Consider the following 15,435-nt stretch of genomic DNA (forward strand, 5'->3'; position numbering starts at 1 on the left):
TTGAGGACCGGCATTTAATAAATCGCACTGTGCTGGCATCATCAGCATGTTCAGTTTGCAACAGGACCTGTGTCCCTTCTCACTTGCGGACTTGGAAGTGTTTTAGGAGAGAGTCGCCTCCGAAAGCTGCTCTGATGCTTGATCCTTTACCGTCCCCCGTGCCTCTGACGCGACATCGCGGGGATCCCTTTCCCCTTCATGTTTTCACGGGGCTCCTCCTGCCTGCACCCTCCAGGGTCTCCTTGCTGTCCTCCGCGGCGGAGGCTTCGGCCGCTGCCTGGTTGGACTCAATGGGGCCCTGGCAAGATTTGGGGGCCTCCCCCCTGGAGGTCAGGCCCAGCGTGGCTGTCCCCATCTCGTTCCTCTGAGCCTCCCCGGGACCTGCTCTTCTGGCCCCTTCTGGTTCTGCCTCTGCCTGTGCCTCTGTCAGTTTCGTGATTTCCCTTCCAAGCCTGTTCATTTCTTCTTCCTCAGAGGGTACCTGCGGTAATGAAGGATGAAAGGGGTTGCATTGGTTCCCGTGGCTCTGGTTTGCCGGGGAGCTGATGGTGGGCCTTCCCGCGTCCTCAGGTGCTGTCAACGCCTCGGTGGCGGCACGACTTTCATCTCGTTCTTGCGTCTGGATCTCCCCTGAAACAGACCCGGGACAGCATCACACCTCTGGCAGGAAGTCAGCCCTCACTCCCTCTCTCCTCTCAACCCCAGGCCCATGTCACAGGGGCTCTCAGGTAGAACATGCTGCTGGCGGGGGCCATGGGACCCACATTAAAAAAGAAAGCAGCCGCTCTGTGTCATTCACGGAGGGAAAGGGAGCCCTTGGCCACGTCCATAACCATCATTTCCGTGTGCCGTTAAATATCTAAATCGAGGCAGGTTTTATAGATGCTGCAGCTCAGGAAAGACCTGGGACCTTTAGTAATGACAAGAGGTGCTGGCTGCCTTCAGGGCAGGAAAGAGAACAGTTGGGAGGGACTTAGGGTCCCCCATCACCCTTTCTCCATCAGCACCTCATTCTTCGATGCAGACAGCTGATGTTTCCTCAGTTTCAATAACATGCCATGTGTAAAAGAAGCTTTAAGCTCCCTACGCCTCCTAACTAAATTGTTCCACCAAACTTCTCTAAGTAACAGAGGTTGTCGAGTTCAACTGGAGGGGGATGGATGGCAGAGAACGGGGTCCTGAGGACTGGTACCCAGCCCCATTTTCCTACTCATCGCTTTGTGATCAGGAGGACCCATCTGGTCTCCTTTCCTCAGACACAAAAGGGGGGGCGGGACTCTGATGTCCCTTCCAGACTGCAGGACTGAGACCCACTTGGGGAGCAGCTTCTTAGCACCCGATCATGTGCGCTCCATGCCAGACTCTGAGGCCCCCAGAAGTCAAGATTTTCTTAGCTCTCAGACCAAACAGTGGTGAAACGCATGCAAGAGCCTCACAGGGCTGATTTCAGGGGCACGGGGCCTGGGGGGAACACTTCCTGGTACCCATAAGGGGGCCCGAGAGGAGTCTTACTGCGATTGGGCTGGCATCAGACACATGCAAATATTTTCAGGCTGACAGCTGGCATTTGGGGAAACTGGGGGACAAATGAGGACAGTTAGAGGGAGTTGCCCTTTTTTTTTTTTTAAGTTTATTTATTTTGAGAGTGAGTAGGGGAGGGGCAGGGGGGGGAGCGGAGAGAATCCCAAGCAGGCTCCACGCTGTCAGCTCGGAGCCCAACTCAGGGCTCCAACTCATGAACTGTGAGATCATGACCTGAGCCGAAATCAAGAGTCCAACACTCAACCGACTGAGCCACCCAGGTGCCCTGAGAGTTGAGCTGTTCTGACCATGCGCTTTCCTGCTTAGAACCTTTCACTGGAGGCTTGCTGCTTTTAGGATAAATTTTCATTCCTTTCACTTAGGTCTTTGGCAGGATCCTAACTGATGAGTTCTTGCTTCAGTCCATAGCCTCAGTTCCCACGTTTCTTTCACTTCTGTCCATTTTATGCAGGCACCTTTGGTTTCTCCCTCTCTAAAGTGAATCGTACCGGCTAATGACTTTTAGGTGATTTTCTGTGCTGGGCTGAGTGCTCAGCGTTTTACATGTTTATCTTATTCTAGAATATAAGCAGGAGCCTCACCTGACCTGTTGACAGTGCCTGGCACATGCTAAGCACTCAAGAATGTTTATAAACAGTCCCTCACTTTCCTTTTTTTCTTTTGATGGAAGTATAACTTACATAAAAGTATGCAAATCATTATGTCCACAGTTCACTGAATTCTTACACTGTGAATGCGCCCACGGAAGCAGCGGCCAGGACGAGAAGCAAAATATTACCAACCGCAGTGCCCCTCACCTCCCCCAGCTGTGTCTGCACCTCCGAGAGAGCTTTGTACTTTTTACTTTTTTTACCCCTAACTTGTTACTTATGTATAATTAGCTCATAAAAAATCACCTGAAGTATAAAATCCTACCTGATTAATTTTTAAACTTTGTCAATTTTTTTTTAATTAGCATTTATTTACCTTTGAGAGAGAGACAGAGACAGAGGGTGAGCAGGGGAGGGACAGAGAGAGAGGAAGACACGGAATCTGAAGCAGCTCCAGGTTCCGAGCTGTCACCACAGAGCCTGACGCGGGGCTCGAGTCCATGAACCGTGAGATCATGACCTGAGCTGAAGTTGGGCGCTTAACCGACTGAGCCACCCAGGGGCCTCAAACTTTGCCAGTGTTCTATAGTGGGTACTCACCAGATAGCTGATTAAATGTTTGAATCCGGGGACATATATATGAATAAATGAGTATATTAGTACATATATGTAAATGTCACACATAAATAAATGAGAGCAACCACCGAATTTATGGTATTTGTTTAGGCTGTACTCAGGTTGCTACCCTAAAAGTTCCTAAAATGGCACTCTCAGAAAAAAAGATCTCTAACTCACGCAAACGTTTAGTGGCATCTGAGGTAGCTCAGGGAAGCAATAACATAATTTCCATACTAACGAAAAGAAAATTTTTATGGTTGTTGTACGGGGGTTATGGGAAACACCGAGTCAAAACGAGCAAGTTTCCAGCATCGTGCAAGGAGCTGTATTCAAAAGGAGTAAATTATGGTCCTTTCTGCAGTTAAATTTTTCACCAACGTGAGATGAATAAACTCCGTCTGGAAATTACTCTTATGAAATTACTCCTTCCAAGACACTTAATAGTATATTCTGGTGCCCCTGAAAAATTAATTAACCTTACCCGTAACAACCTAACCCCTAAACCATTCGCGGTGTTTTTACTGTGGGTCAGGTTAATCTTCTCTACCTTAATTTACATCTAAGTGAGGGTGGTCTAAATTACACCGGGGCCTTTTGGTCGCCGGTACTTTGCCTCGTGCCATTTCTTTAGATGACATTCTGCTCATGTCCAAACGCATGAATCTTTTTTAAAATGGCAAACCTCTGAGATTACCAGGGAGAACTTTTCAACCTTTTTTTTTGGCTGGGGATTGGGGGGGAAGCGACATTGCTGTCATCCTTAGAGGTCAAAACACAGCGTCAAGAGGGGGATGGGCGAGGCTGTGGTTCTCCCGTTTGGTCTGATCAGGGATTTTGTTTGTTTGTTTGTTTGTTTTTCCTGAGAATGTCTGGATTTTCAGAGCCTCAGGACCATGAAAACATAGGCGCCAGCCTCCGCCCAGGATTAGATTATAGGTCAACAGCAAGATTTTTCTTTTTTTTTTTTTTTTAATTTTTTTTTTTCAACGTTTATTTATTTTTGGGACAGAGAGAGACAGAGCATGAACGGGGGAGGGGCAGAGAGAGAGGGAGACACAGAATCGGAAACAGGCTCCAGGCTCTGAGCTGTCAGCACGGAGCCCGACGCGGGGCTCGAACCCACGGACCGCGAGATCATGACCTGAGCCGAAGTTGGCCGCTTAACCGACTCAGCCACCCAGGCGCCCCAAGACTTTATTTTTTATTTTTTATTTAAATTTTTTTTTCAACGTTTATTTATTTTTGGGACAGAGAGAGACAGAGCATGAACGGGGGAGGGGCAGAGAGAGAGGGAGACACAGAATCGGAAACAGGCTCCAGGCTCTGAGCCATCAGCCCAGAGCCTGACGCGGGGCTCGAACTCACGGACCGCGAGATCGTGACCTGGCTGAAGTCGGACGCTTAACCGACTGCGCCACCCAGGCGCCCCAACAGCAAGATTTTTCAATCCTCTCCTCCCTTGTTATCCAAAAGATGTCTAAAAAGTCATTGTCAGGAGACAAAGAAAAGTTCCCGAAAATGCCACAAACGCTGATCTATGCAACTAGGACCTCCGCTCCTTGCTGGAGGTGCAAAACCTGCCCTTAAGTCTGGGTTTATGGAATGTTGACTCCTAAACTGTGCCGAGTTTTGGTTTCCCCTTGAGAACAGACATGTTGCACTGCCATTTCCATAAAAGAAGGAGTTTTGAACTAGCTCGGCATGGGAAGATATTATTAGAAAATAATAGTAATTATTCTGTGCTGTTTTTGCACACAGAATTAGTATCATTAATCCTTACTAATAACAAACACGTGTCAATAATGATGACGCAATCGACCGGTAGAATTGCTTCATGGCATAAATAGTAAGGAAAGAAAAAATGTTTTCTCAAAAAGATGAAGAAACAGTAGCTCTTTGTAGAAAGGCGGTTAGGCTCCTAAAACCGTGTCACCCTTGCACATTGGCCCGAAGGGGACATTCGTCTTCTTTTGTTAACTGATCTCTGACGGGCTTTGTCCTCCCAAGTGTGGGCTTCTTTCAGTTGGAATTAATCAGAGATGCGGTGGGGATGAGACCTTCCCAGACGCTGACAGCCGCTACGTAAATGCTTCCTTGTTCCTACCGCACTGGTGAAGGACGGCGTTGGAACAATGAGAGGTAATGATGGAACTCTGGAAGCTATCATTTTGAATCAGGCCATTACTTATGCTACCCTTGTGAAAATCAAGCCGGTCTCGTGTTCCATTTCAATTTCGCAGGCCTGGTCTACGGCCATACCACCCTGAACGCGCCTGATCTCGTCAATTTCGCAGGCCTGGGCCCACCCACCCAGGGGCTAACCAAGCTCAGAGCAGATAGAGGGTTTCAGATCCAGTGTGGACACTGGATGCTGGCACGGGGTGACCATCAGCCAAGCTACGTTCCAGACTGCACCGGACCATGGTGTGTTACGGGCCAGATCTGCAAACAGCCACGTGCTGCTGGCTGGAAAGACCCGGCCTTGCCTTCTGGCCAATATGAAACCCACCCGAGTTGGGGATTCTCTCCAAGAATTCTCCCTGCGTATGCTTGGGGATCCTCTTTGTTGAAATCCCAGACCTGTCCAATTCTTCCCATTCCATGCACTCTTATAAGTGATTGAGACAAGCTTCAAAACACAGCTGTACCCAGTGAGCCTTGCTGAGCCCAGCTCAGATTAGCAGAACTGCTGGTCTGACCCAAAGACTCGTGATTAATAAGACATAGTAGTTCCTTTCAGCCCTAGGTTTTGGGGTGGTTTGTTACACAATGGTAACAACTGTTTCAAACTGGTTAGTACAGCTTGATAAAAGCACAGTTTTCAAGACAGATAATCATCAGGTCAGAAAGACAGGGTAGGCCAGTTTGCCGGTTACGATTTCAAGTGGGAGACAGTGGGGAGCCACCGAAGATTTCAGAGCAGGGTGCGCAGGTGTAGGAGAGCAGTGCTCCAGAAGCTTTACCCTGCAGCACAAGGGAGGAGGATGGGAGTGAAGTAGGGAGGGTCCAGAAGACAGGGAAACCAGATGGAAGCCCTGCAGAGGAAGAAAAGAGGGTTGAGCCAAGCCAGAGGTGGGAGGAATGGAGGTGGGAGAAGGTCTGAAGAAGAGTGGCCACAGACCAGATGCGATGAGGAAGGAAAGCTGACAGGGGTCGATGAGGACTCCAAAGGCAGCTGCAGAGCCGAGAGGGTGGCAAAAAAAGGGAGGAGGCGTGGAGAGTTGGTGACGGCATACTTGAGAAGCCCACAGAATACTTAGGTGGTAAGGTCTGGACTTTGGCAAATAAGGGACTGTAACTGCAGATGAGACCCGGCTGGAAGAATATTTCGAGAATATTTTCATAGCGCTGATGGTTGCAGACATGACTCAGAGCGAGAGGAGACAGAGAGAAAATACCGGAATCGGGGAGAGACCCTTGGCTCCCGCAAGCTGGGTATGTGAGTTACGTGCTACTGTGCCACAAGTTAACTCAAAACGTAGCAGCTGGAGACTTGGGAGCCTGGGAGCAATTGATCGGGGTGGCTCTCATTAGCGGTCTCTCATGAAGCTGTCACCAAAATGTTAACTGGGGTTGTTGTCATCTGAACGCTTGACTGGGGCTGCGGATTCTGCTTCACGGCTGGTGGCTGGGAGGCCTCAGTTCCAGACCGCATGACCAGCACGTAGGACTGCTTGGGTTCCTCAGCACATGGCAGCCGGCTTCCTCCAGGGAGGATGACTCAAGACAGAGACGGAAAGGAAGACCCCGTATGTCTTTTATGACCCAGCCTAGGAAGTCACATAAGGTTACTTGTGCCTTGTATTCTATTAGTCACCCAGATTAACCCTGATACGATGTGGAGGGGAATATGCGAGGGCATGAATACCAGGAAGTGAGGATCACTGGGGGCCATCCTGGAAGCTGGCGATCACACTAGGGATAAAAAAGAAGACAGATGAAACTTGGAAAGATAGGAAGGATAGTTTAGCTGGGGAAACAAGACTGCCACATGGGAAGATAGCTGTATTTCACGTTGTGAGATGGGCCCCTGTGGCACCCTCAATGGTACCTTCAAAACACTCTGCCTCCGGAAAGTGTGTCTGGTAGAGGAGAAGCTTTTATTCTCCATTTAAATGATTCCCAGGACACTTAACCTGTGCCAGACAATGGGCCAAGATTTCCCTGAGGTTGGCACCATCATCTCACCATTCTATGGGTGAGGAGACGTGCAGAGGTTAGAAGTCCCACTTCTCAGAGCCAACACAATATGGGGTTGGAATATGAGCCTGACTTGTTCATATCCTGAGCCCTTTCTCTTAACCTTGATGCCACTGTTCTGAGTCCAGAGGCCCGCATTCTTTGGCCGGAAGCTCCAAACAAGACAGACCCACAGAAACAACAACAGGAAATGCAAGGAATGACCCCACGGGGCCACAGAAGCTGTAGGAAGGGGAAGAACCGATGCCCACTGAGCCCCTCCTCTGTGATCAGGTAGAGACAGAGAAATCAAGGTGTGCTTACTGACCGTCCTTGGAATTCGTTTTGTTCTCAGCAGGCTGCTCGATGAACTTCAGCAGGGGAGACCTTGATCTCTGTATGGTGGGAACAGCGGGGTCGCCGAACAGTATGGTGTCCTTGCCCCCTGTCGTGGAAAAGGGGAAAATGGACACAGGCTGTCACCAGTGCGGTTATAGTTACATTCACCCCACACAATGGACTGGCCGTTTGGGTGAACAAGGCACTTGCTTTAATCACAGGCCATGCCGTGGAAGGGGAATGGCTGACCGGCCCCTTCTGTAGCATGACGACCAGGCAGGGAGGTGCAGGGTCAGCTGTCTAATGTCCTGAGAGTCTGCTGGGACATGGCTGCCAATAAATGCCACCGTTTGTTATGTTGGCCACAAACCGAATGGCTTTGGTCTGGGTTAGGTGAGAGCACGGATAACCACTGCGGGGTGTTCGGGAGTGCAGGCTCTGGGACTGCCACACGGTTTGTGTTCTGGACCCCGCCACTTGCTAGATGGCTGACTTCAGACAAGGGACTTAAGCCTCGGAGCCTTCCTCTGTAAAATGAGGAAGGACAGCACGCACCTCGCCGGGTAGTTGTGATGAAATGAACTGACTCGTGTGAAGCACTTAAGCATTTCATTAGTGCTCAGTGAATGTCACATCTTGAAATTATTACTTTGCAGTGTAGACAGCTACATACACTCTAAACCCTTACACTAGGGGCGCCTGGGGGGCTCAGTTGGTTAAACGTTCGACTTTGGCTCAGGTCATGGTCTCACGGTTTGTGGGTTCAAGCCGCAAGTCGGGCTCTGTGCTGACGGCTCAGAGCCCGGAGCCTGCTTCGGATTCTGTGTCTCCCTCTCTCTCTGCCCCTCCCCCCCCCCACTTCGTCTCACTCTGTCTCTCAAAAATAAATAAATGTAAGCAAAATTTTTTGTAATTAAAAAAAACACATTCTACTTGCCATATACACTATATTTGATTTATTTCAATTTGATCCTGTAGGCTGAGTACTAACTCTGTCATGTGGAAGATAGTATCAGGTCCCCCAAATTATCACAGCTAAACTTTCATTTACAACATCTAGTCCCATACTGGCCAAACTCTTTCATCTATTAGGAACTTGTAGTATGAACACCCTAAGTGGATAGAGAAAGTTTGAGGAATGAAGAAGACCATTACAACTCTATTGTGGAGGCCATGGCAAGTTCTGGAAGTTAGGAGCAGGGAAGTGTGGCTTTGGACACAGTGCGGCTCATGGACACAGACACACAGACATAAAACACGTGGACATAAAGGGACACTGCCCAGGGGTCAGGAGGGCACGCCAAGCAGCATCTGATCCCAGACTTCTGTCCACGAGGCCTTGTGATTCTGAGGGTGGGAACTGCAGTGCCCAAAATGAAAACCCCAGGGCTATGGATCCAGCCTGCTTAGCAGTCCAACTTTGAGCAAGACCTTTTCTTTCTTTCTTTCTTTCTTTCTTTCTTTCTTTCTTTCTTTCTTTCTTTCTTTTCTTTCTTTTTCTTTCTTTCTTTCTTTCTTTCTTTCTTTCTTTTCTTTCTTTTTCTTTCTTTTCTTTCTTTCTTTCTTTCTTTCTTTTCTTTCTTTCTTTCTTTTTCTTTCTTTTCTTTCTTTCTTTCTTTCTTTTCTTTCTTTTTCTTTCTTTCTTTCTTTCTTTCTTTCTTTCTTTCTTTCTTTCCTTTCTTTTTCTTTCTTTTCTTTCTTTCTTTCTTTCTTTCTTTCTTTTCTTTCTTTCTTTCTTTTCTTTCTTTCTTTCTTTCTTTTTCTTTCTTTTCTTTCTTTCTTTTCTTTCTTTTTCTTTTCTCTCTTTCTTTCTTTTCTTTCTTTCTTTTCTTTCTTTTTCTTTCTTTTCTTTCTTTCTTTCTTTTCTTTCTTTTTCTTTCTTTTCTTTCTTTCTTTCTTTCTTTCTTTCTTTTTCTTTCTTTCTTTCTTTTTCTTTCTTTTCTTTCTTTCTTTTCTTTCTTTCTTTTCTTTCTTTCTTTTTCTTTCTTTTCTTTCTTTCTTTTCTTTCTTTCTTTTTCTTTCTTTTCTTTCTTTCTTTCTTTCTTTCTTTTCTTTCTTTCTCTCTTTCTCTCCTTCTTTCCTTCTTTCTTTCTTTTCTTTCTTTCTTTCTTTTTGGACAGTGCTAATTTTATGCCACTTTATTATTTTTTTTTAAATATATGAAATTTATTGTCAAATTGGTTTCCATACAACACCCAGTGCTCATCCCAACAGGTGCCCTCCTCCATGCCCATCACCCACCCTCCCCTCCCTCCCACCCCCCATCAGCCCTCAGTTTGTTCTCAGTTTTTAAGAGTCTCTTATGCTTTCGCTCTCTCCCACTCTAACCTCCTTTTTTTTCCCCCTTCCCCTCCCCCATGGGTTCCTGTTAAGTCTCTCAGGATCCACATAAGAGTGAACACATATGGTAGCTACCTTTCTCTGTGTGGCTTATTTCACTTAGCATCACACTCTAAGCAAGACCTTTTCTAACTCCAAGCTACTCAGTCTCTCTGGGGCTCACATCAGGGGCCCTAAAGCCCTGTGATTTTACTCTGCTTCAGCCTCAGCAGATATAGAATGGTATTTCTATAAAGACGTTCCCTCCCTTAGAGAACCAGCTGAACCTTGGACTGCACCCCTGAGCCCTCAGTTTGTTTACAATACTGGCTTCCCAGCAGGGAACTTCATTTCCAAGACTGTAGTAGAGAGTCCGGCATATGGGAGGTGCTTAATAAATAGCTGATAAGTGTCTGGATAAATGGGTGATGGGTTCTTGGGACTTCTGATGTCTTGGTGGGCACAGGTGCCTGCTGCTGCCTCGGGCAGATGGCATATGTTGTTAGCAGCCACAGCACTCTGGTGTCTGCTGAGGGTCATCCCAGGAGAACAGAAATCTGATAGAAGCTGATCCTGAAGCTCCCCACCAGCACAACTACTGTCTGATGTGGAAAAAGCTCCAGAATCTTCAGGGACACAGTCGGGAGAAGTGTCCCAAAGAGAACTGTAGATGTACAGGTTGGGATATTATTAAGAGGCCCTCAGATGAAATAAACACCATCAGGTCTCCCTTTGTGCTGCAAAGATCCACTCTGGGAACACTTTGAGGGATTAGTGGTTACTATGAACCCATAGCAGATGCCTCAGGGTGAACTTCTTTTGCTTCTCTCCATCAAGGCAACAGTTACTGTCTTCAAGTTAGGAGCAGGACTGCGTTTCTTGAGCTTTCTCTAGCAGGTAGACCCGGTCTTGCAGGAAGAGACACACTCTGCCACTCTGTGTCCCAACCAGTCTTCCAAGTCCCCTCTGCCCTGGTGGCCGAAGAATCAGAATTACCGACTGAGCTGGGAGCTGGGTGCAGCCGAGTGACTAAGGTGGCCTGAGGGCCACCTCCTCCTGGCATGAGGAATTCTCTAGGGTGCAGTGTCTCTGTGGCCCTCTCCAGTCACAGAACATCATCCTTTCCACAGTGGCTCCTCAAAAATGCTGGAGCCAGCACCATGAAACCTCTCCAAGAGTCTGAGCAACAAGCATTAGCAAAGGGAAACTGAAGCCATCACTCTCCATGGCCAACCAAGGTGGGGGTTGGGGAGAAGATAAATACTTCCTGAAATTCCTGCCTGGAGAGATCATTTCCTGATCTGGAGGTAAAATGCCAAGATTTTGTCATTCCTGCAGCGTTTGAAGGATTCAAAGGCTTATCAGAAGGCAGTCCTAATGTTTCTAAGTCTGGATTCCATCTATGCTGATGAATGTGAGCTCTAATCTGATGGTCTGCTGTCTCATTGTTTCATTTTGATGCCTCTACCTGGAGGAGGAGGGGTGAGGCCAGGTGACCCACAAGGAGTCAGACCACAGGCGGTGTGGAAGGCCACAGAGGCACCTCCGTTTGCTGGGCGTGTGAATGTCTGGGAGCGCTCTTGATTCCCTGTAACACAACATCCCTCTCTCCCTTCTCCAAAGTGTGCCAAGTACTTTCAAAATGCACACTTTCCTCCTCAGGCTGATGCTTAGAGTGGAGAAGAGGGAAGTAAAATGAAAAACTCAAGGAGCCAGGCTCTGCTCTTGCCAGGTTTTTTTCTGGCTTTCAGTGTTTCTCTTCAGAGCAGGAGCTCGTCCAGGAGACCTCCCCTCAGAGCCCCCAAGCACCCCCCTCTCCCTGCAGAGGCCAGCAAAGGGCTGGAGGGCTGAGGCTGGGGTGTCATTCCCTCCTGGGGGACCAGGTCAGCATCCCCTCCTTCTCGCAGGAGCCCCATGCCTTTCTGCCTCATAGGAACCGATTAAATAGTCTGGAGTGCCCTCTCCTATCCAGATGATTTCTCCATGCAGGCTGTACTGTTGTCGAACTTGCCTTCCCAGCAAGATCCCAAACCTTCCCTAGTTCTATCAAACGACATCAAGAACTACGTATTGTGGGCGCAGAGAGTGAGGAGGGAGGAGAAGAGACTCAGAGAAAACTCATTGCTTGCTCAAAGCCCAGCGGTGATCCTGGCGTGGAGTGAGGCGGAATTCACCACAGTCCTTCGGAGTCTCAGGGCAGACTCTTCTGGCTCTGAACGCCTCTTCTCCAATCCACTTTGCTTTGAAATCCAGTCCCCGGGTGATCTGACTCACCCCATTCTTCTCTTCTCTGAACTGCAGGTCCCCAGGACAGGTGGAAACACCTGAGTTCCAATACCGGCCTCGGTGGCTGTAGGTACCCTTGTAATTCCTGAGCCTTTGTTTCCTCATCAAAAATGGAGGGGGTTGGACTAGATCAGGAAAGGGAAATGTTTTCTCTCACGTGGCAACTCCAACCAAGAGGTGGCTTCCTGGGAAGCCAGCGGGGATGTCTGTTCTGAAGGCCACATATGAGATCAGTATGGAAGAGTCATGTGATTGATTAGCAATGTCTGCCGCTGATGTGGGAATGGGTGTGTTCTAATATACACCAAGGATTTGCCATCCTTGAACCCTTTGCTCTCAGCTGTCCTTCCAGATCTGACATTTGATGACTCTTCACATCGTTCACTCACACACACTAACACCTTTGTCACTCAGCACTTAGTTATATATCACTTCGTGCTTTCTTCTCATTGCCACATGTGTATGCATCTTGCTGCCCTAATGGGACTGTGGGTTCTTGGAAGGGGGCAAGGGGCATGTCTAGAATGCCCCGTACAGAACTGAATTCACAGAGGTGCTGCTCAAAAAGGTATCAACATGCTGATGGGCTGATATATTGGAGAAGACACTGATCCTTTCAAGATGCTAGCAAATAAGAGAGAGCTAGCAATTCTCTGAAACTACCGGGACTCAGTCCCCTCCAGGTGGCTGAAACACTGATATGGCTTCACCCTGGGGAGGGGAAGAGGAGGAAGAGGTGGAGAAGAAGAAAGGAAGAGAAGGAGGTGGCGGCGGGGGGGGTGGGGGGGGTGGGAAGAGGAGAGAAGGAGAGAGAAAGGAGGAGAGTGACCCGTGCTTCACTGTTTGGTGTGGTAAAAGCACACCATCAACAATGAGCAGATAGAAGGGCCTGATTGGATTCATATTGCAAGAGGCCCTTCCCTTGTATTTCTCACCAGCGTTTAGAAATGATCGCAAGCCATGCCTCATTGTAACATCCTTCACAAGTGTACCAGAGCAGCTCTTTCCCTTACATTAAACTGTATCAGATCTGGGGAATCCCCACCGTTTTTTGTTTTTTTTTGTTTTTTTCCCTGTCCTCTCACTTTGTGTCTATGTGGGGGCCGGATACTAGAACGAACACGGCCATGGCATAAAATCCATTTAGCTGGGTCCCTGAAAGCTAATTTTACCGTTCAATATTTGCTTTGTACTAATTGAATTCTCTATTTCAATTGACTGCTCTAATCAGAAAAGTGCAATGATACATAGAGAATGCATTCCTATTTATTTACATGCAGGGGTGTTATTAATGCACTGCTGATACCAGACCCAAACACAGATATTTTAAATAGAACATACTCCCGAATCCTACTGAAACATTGTAGCTCAGGCCTTCAGGCAGCAAAAAAGAGGAAAGAAAGAATTGTTAGTGCATAATACAGCCATTCTAACCCAGACCAAACATCACCAGAGAGAGAGAGAGAGAGAGAGAGAGAAAATTCTCGGCATTCCTTTACTTATTCGACTTCCATCTTTTTACATAAATCGTAGAAATAAAACATTGTGAAATTTCACTAAATCACTTGGAGAAAAAAAAAAAGTCAAAACTCCAGTACGGGCACAGAAATAGCAATCTGACTGCACAAAATAAACGATAAATTTGCCTGTGTTGAAATTCAATGCAATGAAAGAAAGGCCTTCAGAGAAGATAAGGTTTTAACTGCATCAAAAGGTTCTTGTGCAAAATGGATCATTCAAATCCCCAGAATGGCACTTGCCACTAATTAGTTCTGTTAGGTCTTTTGACATCAAGTTCAAGGAATCTCTGCTAAAAATTCCAATTTATGAAACGCACTTGCAGACAAACTAAGGCAGCTATTCAGGTTTACATTAGGAAAACGTGTTGTCCACGTCCCTGTGGCAATTTTCATTTCTCACACGTTCCGGGAAGCAACTGATATGATTCAAGGGTACAGGAGGCTGGTTTGTGCAGAAAGGTTAAGTAACTAAAAATATGTGTACAATGTTGCTTCTAGGGAAAGAGTGGGTGGTGGAAAATGATAAATACAAGTTTCTGGAGAGTTTAAAGCAAAGGGGAATAGCTGACGGGGGTCTCACGAAGGGGGTATTTTATCAAGACAAAGAGGATAAATATAGCTAATTAAAGTGAGGCATCAGAGTTTCCTCACGGCAGAGTACAATTGTGGGGAAAAATCTCCAAAGGAAATTCTGATTTTCTTTTTTTTTTTTTAATTTTTTTTAATGTTTATTTATTTTTGAGACAGAGAGAGACAGAGTGCAAGTGGGGGAGGGGCAGAGAGAGAGGGAGACACAGAATCTGAAACAGGCTCCAGGCTCTGAGCTGTCAGCACAGAGCCTGACGTGGGGCTCAAACCCACAGACGGCCAGATCATGACCTGAGCCGAAGTCGGACGCTTAACCAACTGAGCCACCCAGGTGCCCCAGAAAATTCTGATTTTCAAGCTGTACAAACAAACAGGATAGGGGAAGAGAAGGGAAGAAGGCGGAACTAACTGTTAGCTCTTATATGCATTTTTAGGAATGATAAATAGAATAAATTTTTGTCAGTTCTTATATTCAGTTTTAGATTGATGATTAAATTGTACAAACCTTTGTACATTCTTATATTCCTTTTAGGGATCATACTTAAAACGAACAAATCTTGGGGCATCTGGGTGGCTCAGGTGGTTAAGCATCCGACTCTTGACTTCCGCTCGGGTCATGACCTCACAGTTCGTGAGATCGAGCGCCATGTCGGGCTCTGCGCTGACAGCGTGGAGCCTGCTTGGGATTCTCTCTCTCCCTCTCTCTCTCTGCCCCTCCTCTGCTTGCTCTCATGTGTGCTCTCTCTCTCTCTCAAAATTAATAAACTTAAAAACATAGAATAAAATGGACAAATCTTTATAAGATACCTATGGGTAAAAAAAAAAGAAAAGAAACAATTTACTACACTCACAAAGGTGAAAAATAAAGCATACACAGACACATACAATGACAATTTCTGAATTTAGGTCAGCGAAACTTGATAGGTCCATAGATGGGAATTTGTATATTTATTGAGTTTTCCCGATTGTTTTCCAAAATTGATGGCTTCTAAGTTTAAAGTGCTTGTAGATTTCTCCACAACGATCTTCAAATAAAAGGACATTTAAAAAGTAGAATCTTCTTTGCAAATTATGTGAGGGCTTCCTTAAAAAAAAAAGGAGAGAAAAGAATTTTCATGAAGATCTGCTTACCTGGAAGACTCCACAAACCAGAAACTTCCAGAGTTCTTAACTTTTTCTCCAATTCAGCCACCCGATTCCCTAGGATTCTGGAAAATGAGAGAAAATGGCAACAGATTAATGAGTATCTTATCAGCTCTCAGGGCTGTGAGCAAGCTACTTGGGAAAACGCCCTAGTGCCCTGATAGAAAATGTTTTGATATTTAAGGTATATGCAAAAAGAGTGTATGTGTGTGTGTGTGCGCGTGTAAAGAATATATATTATATTCATATACATTCTATTGAAAGCACATATGAAAACATATAAAAACGAGTGATTAAAAAAATACTAAAAT

The 15,435-nt window shown here is 46.5% G+C and overlaps 1 protein-coding gene across 3 annotated transcripts in view; it reads right to left on the reverse strand.

Moving 5' to 3' along the window:
- CCDC149 (coiled-coil domain containing 149) overlaps positions 1-15,435 on the reverse strand; it is a 96,934-nt gene continuing 81,499 nt past the window's right edge. For all 3 annotated transcript variants that reach the window (XM_047091197.1, XM_047091196.1, XM_047091195.1), the window contains 3 exons: positions 15,113-15,189; positions 7,258-7,374; positions 1-630 (listed from right to left, as the gene is read on the reverse strand). In XM_047091197.1, coding sequence (XP_046947153.1) covers positions 197-630; positions 7,258-7,374; positions 15,113-15,189 — 628 coding nt within the window. In that variant the 3' untranslated portion in view covers positions 1-196. The remainder of the gene's footprint in view (positions 631-7,257; positions 7,375-15,112; positions 15,190-15,435) is intronic.

The sequence above is a fragment of the Lynx rufus genome, unplaced genomic scaffold, assembly GCF_022079265.1.
Source record: "Lynx rufus isolate CCGP_SWC_20201006 ecotype Redwood Valley unplaced genomic scaffold, mLynRuf1.p SCAF_3, whole genome shotgun sequence".
Lineage (NCBI taxonomy): Eukaryota > Metazoa > Chordata > Mammalia > Carnivora > Felidae > Lynx > Lynx rufus.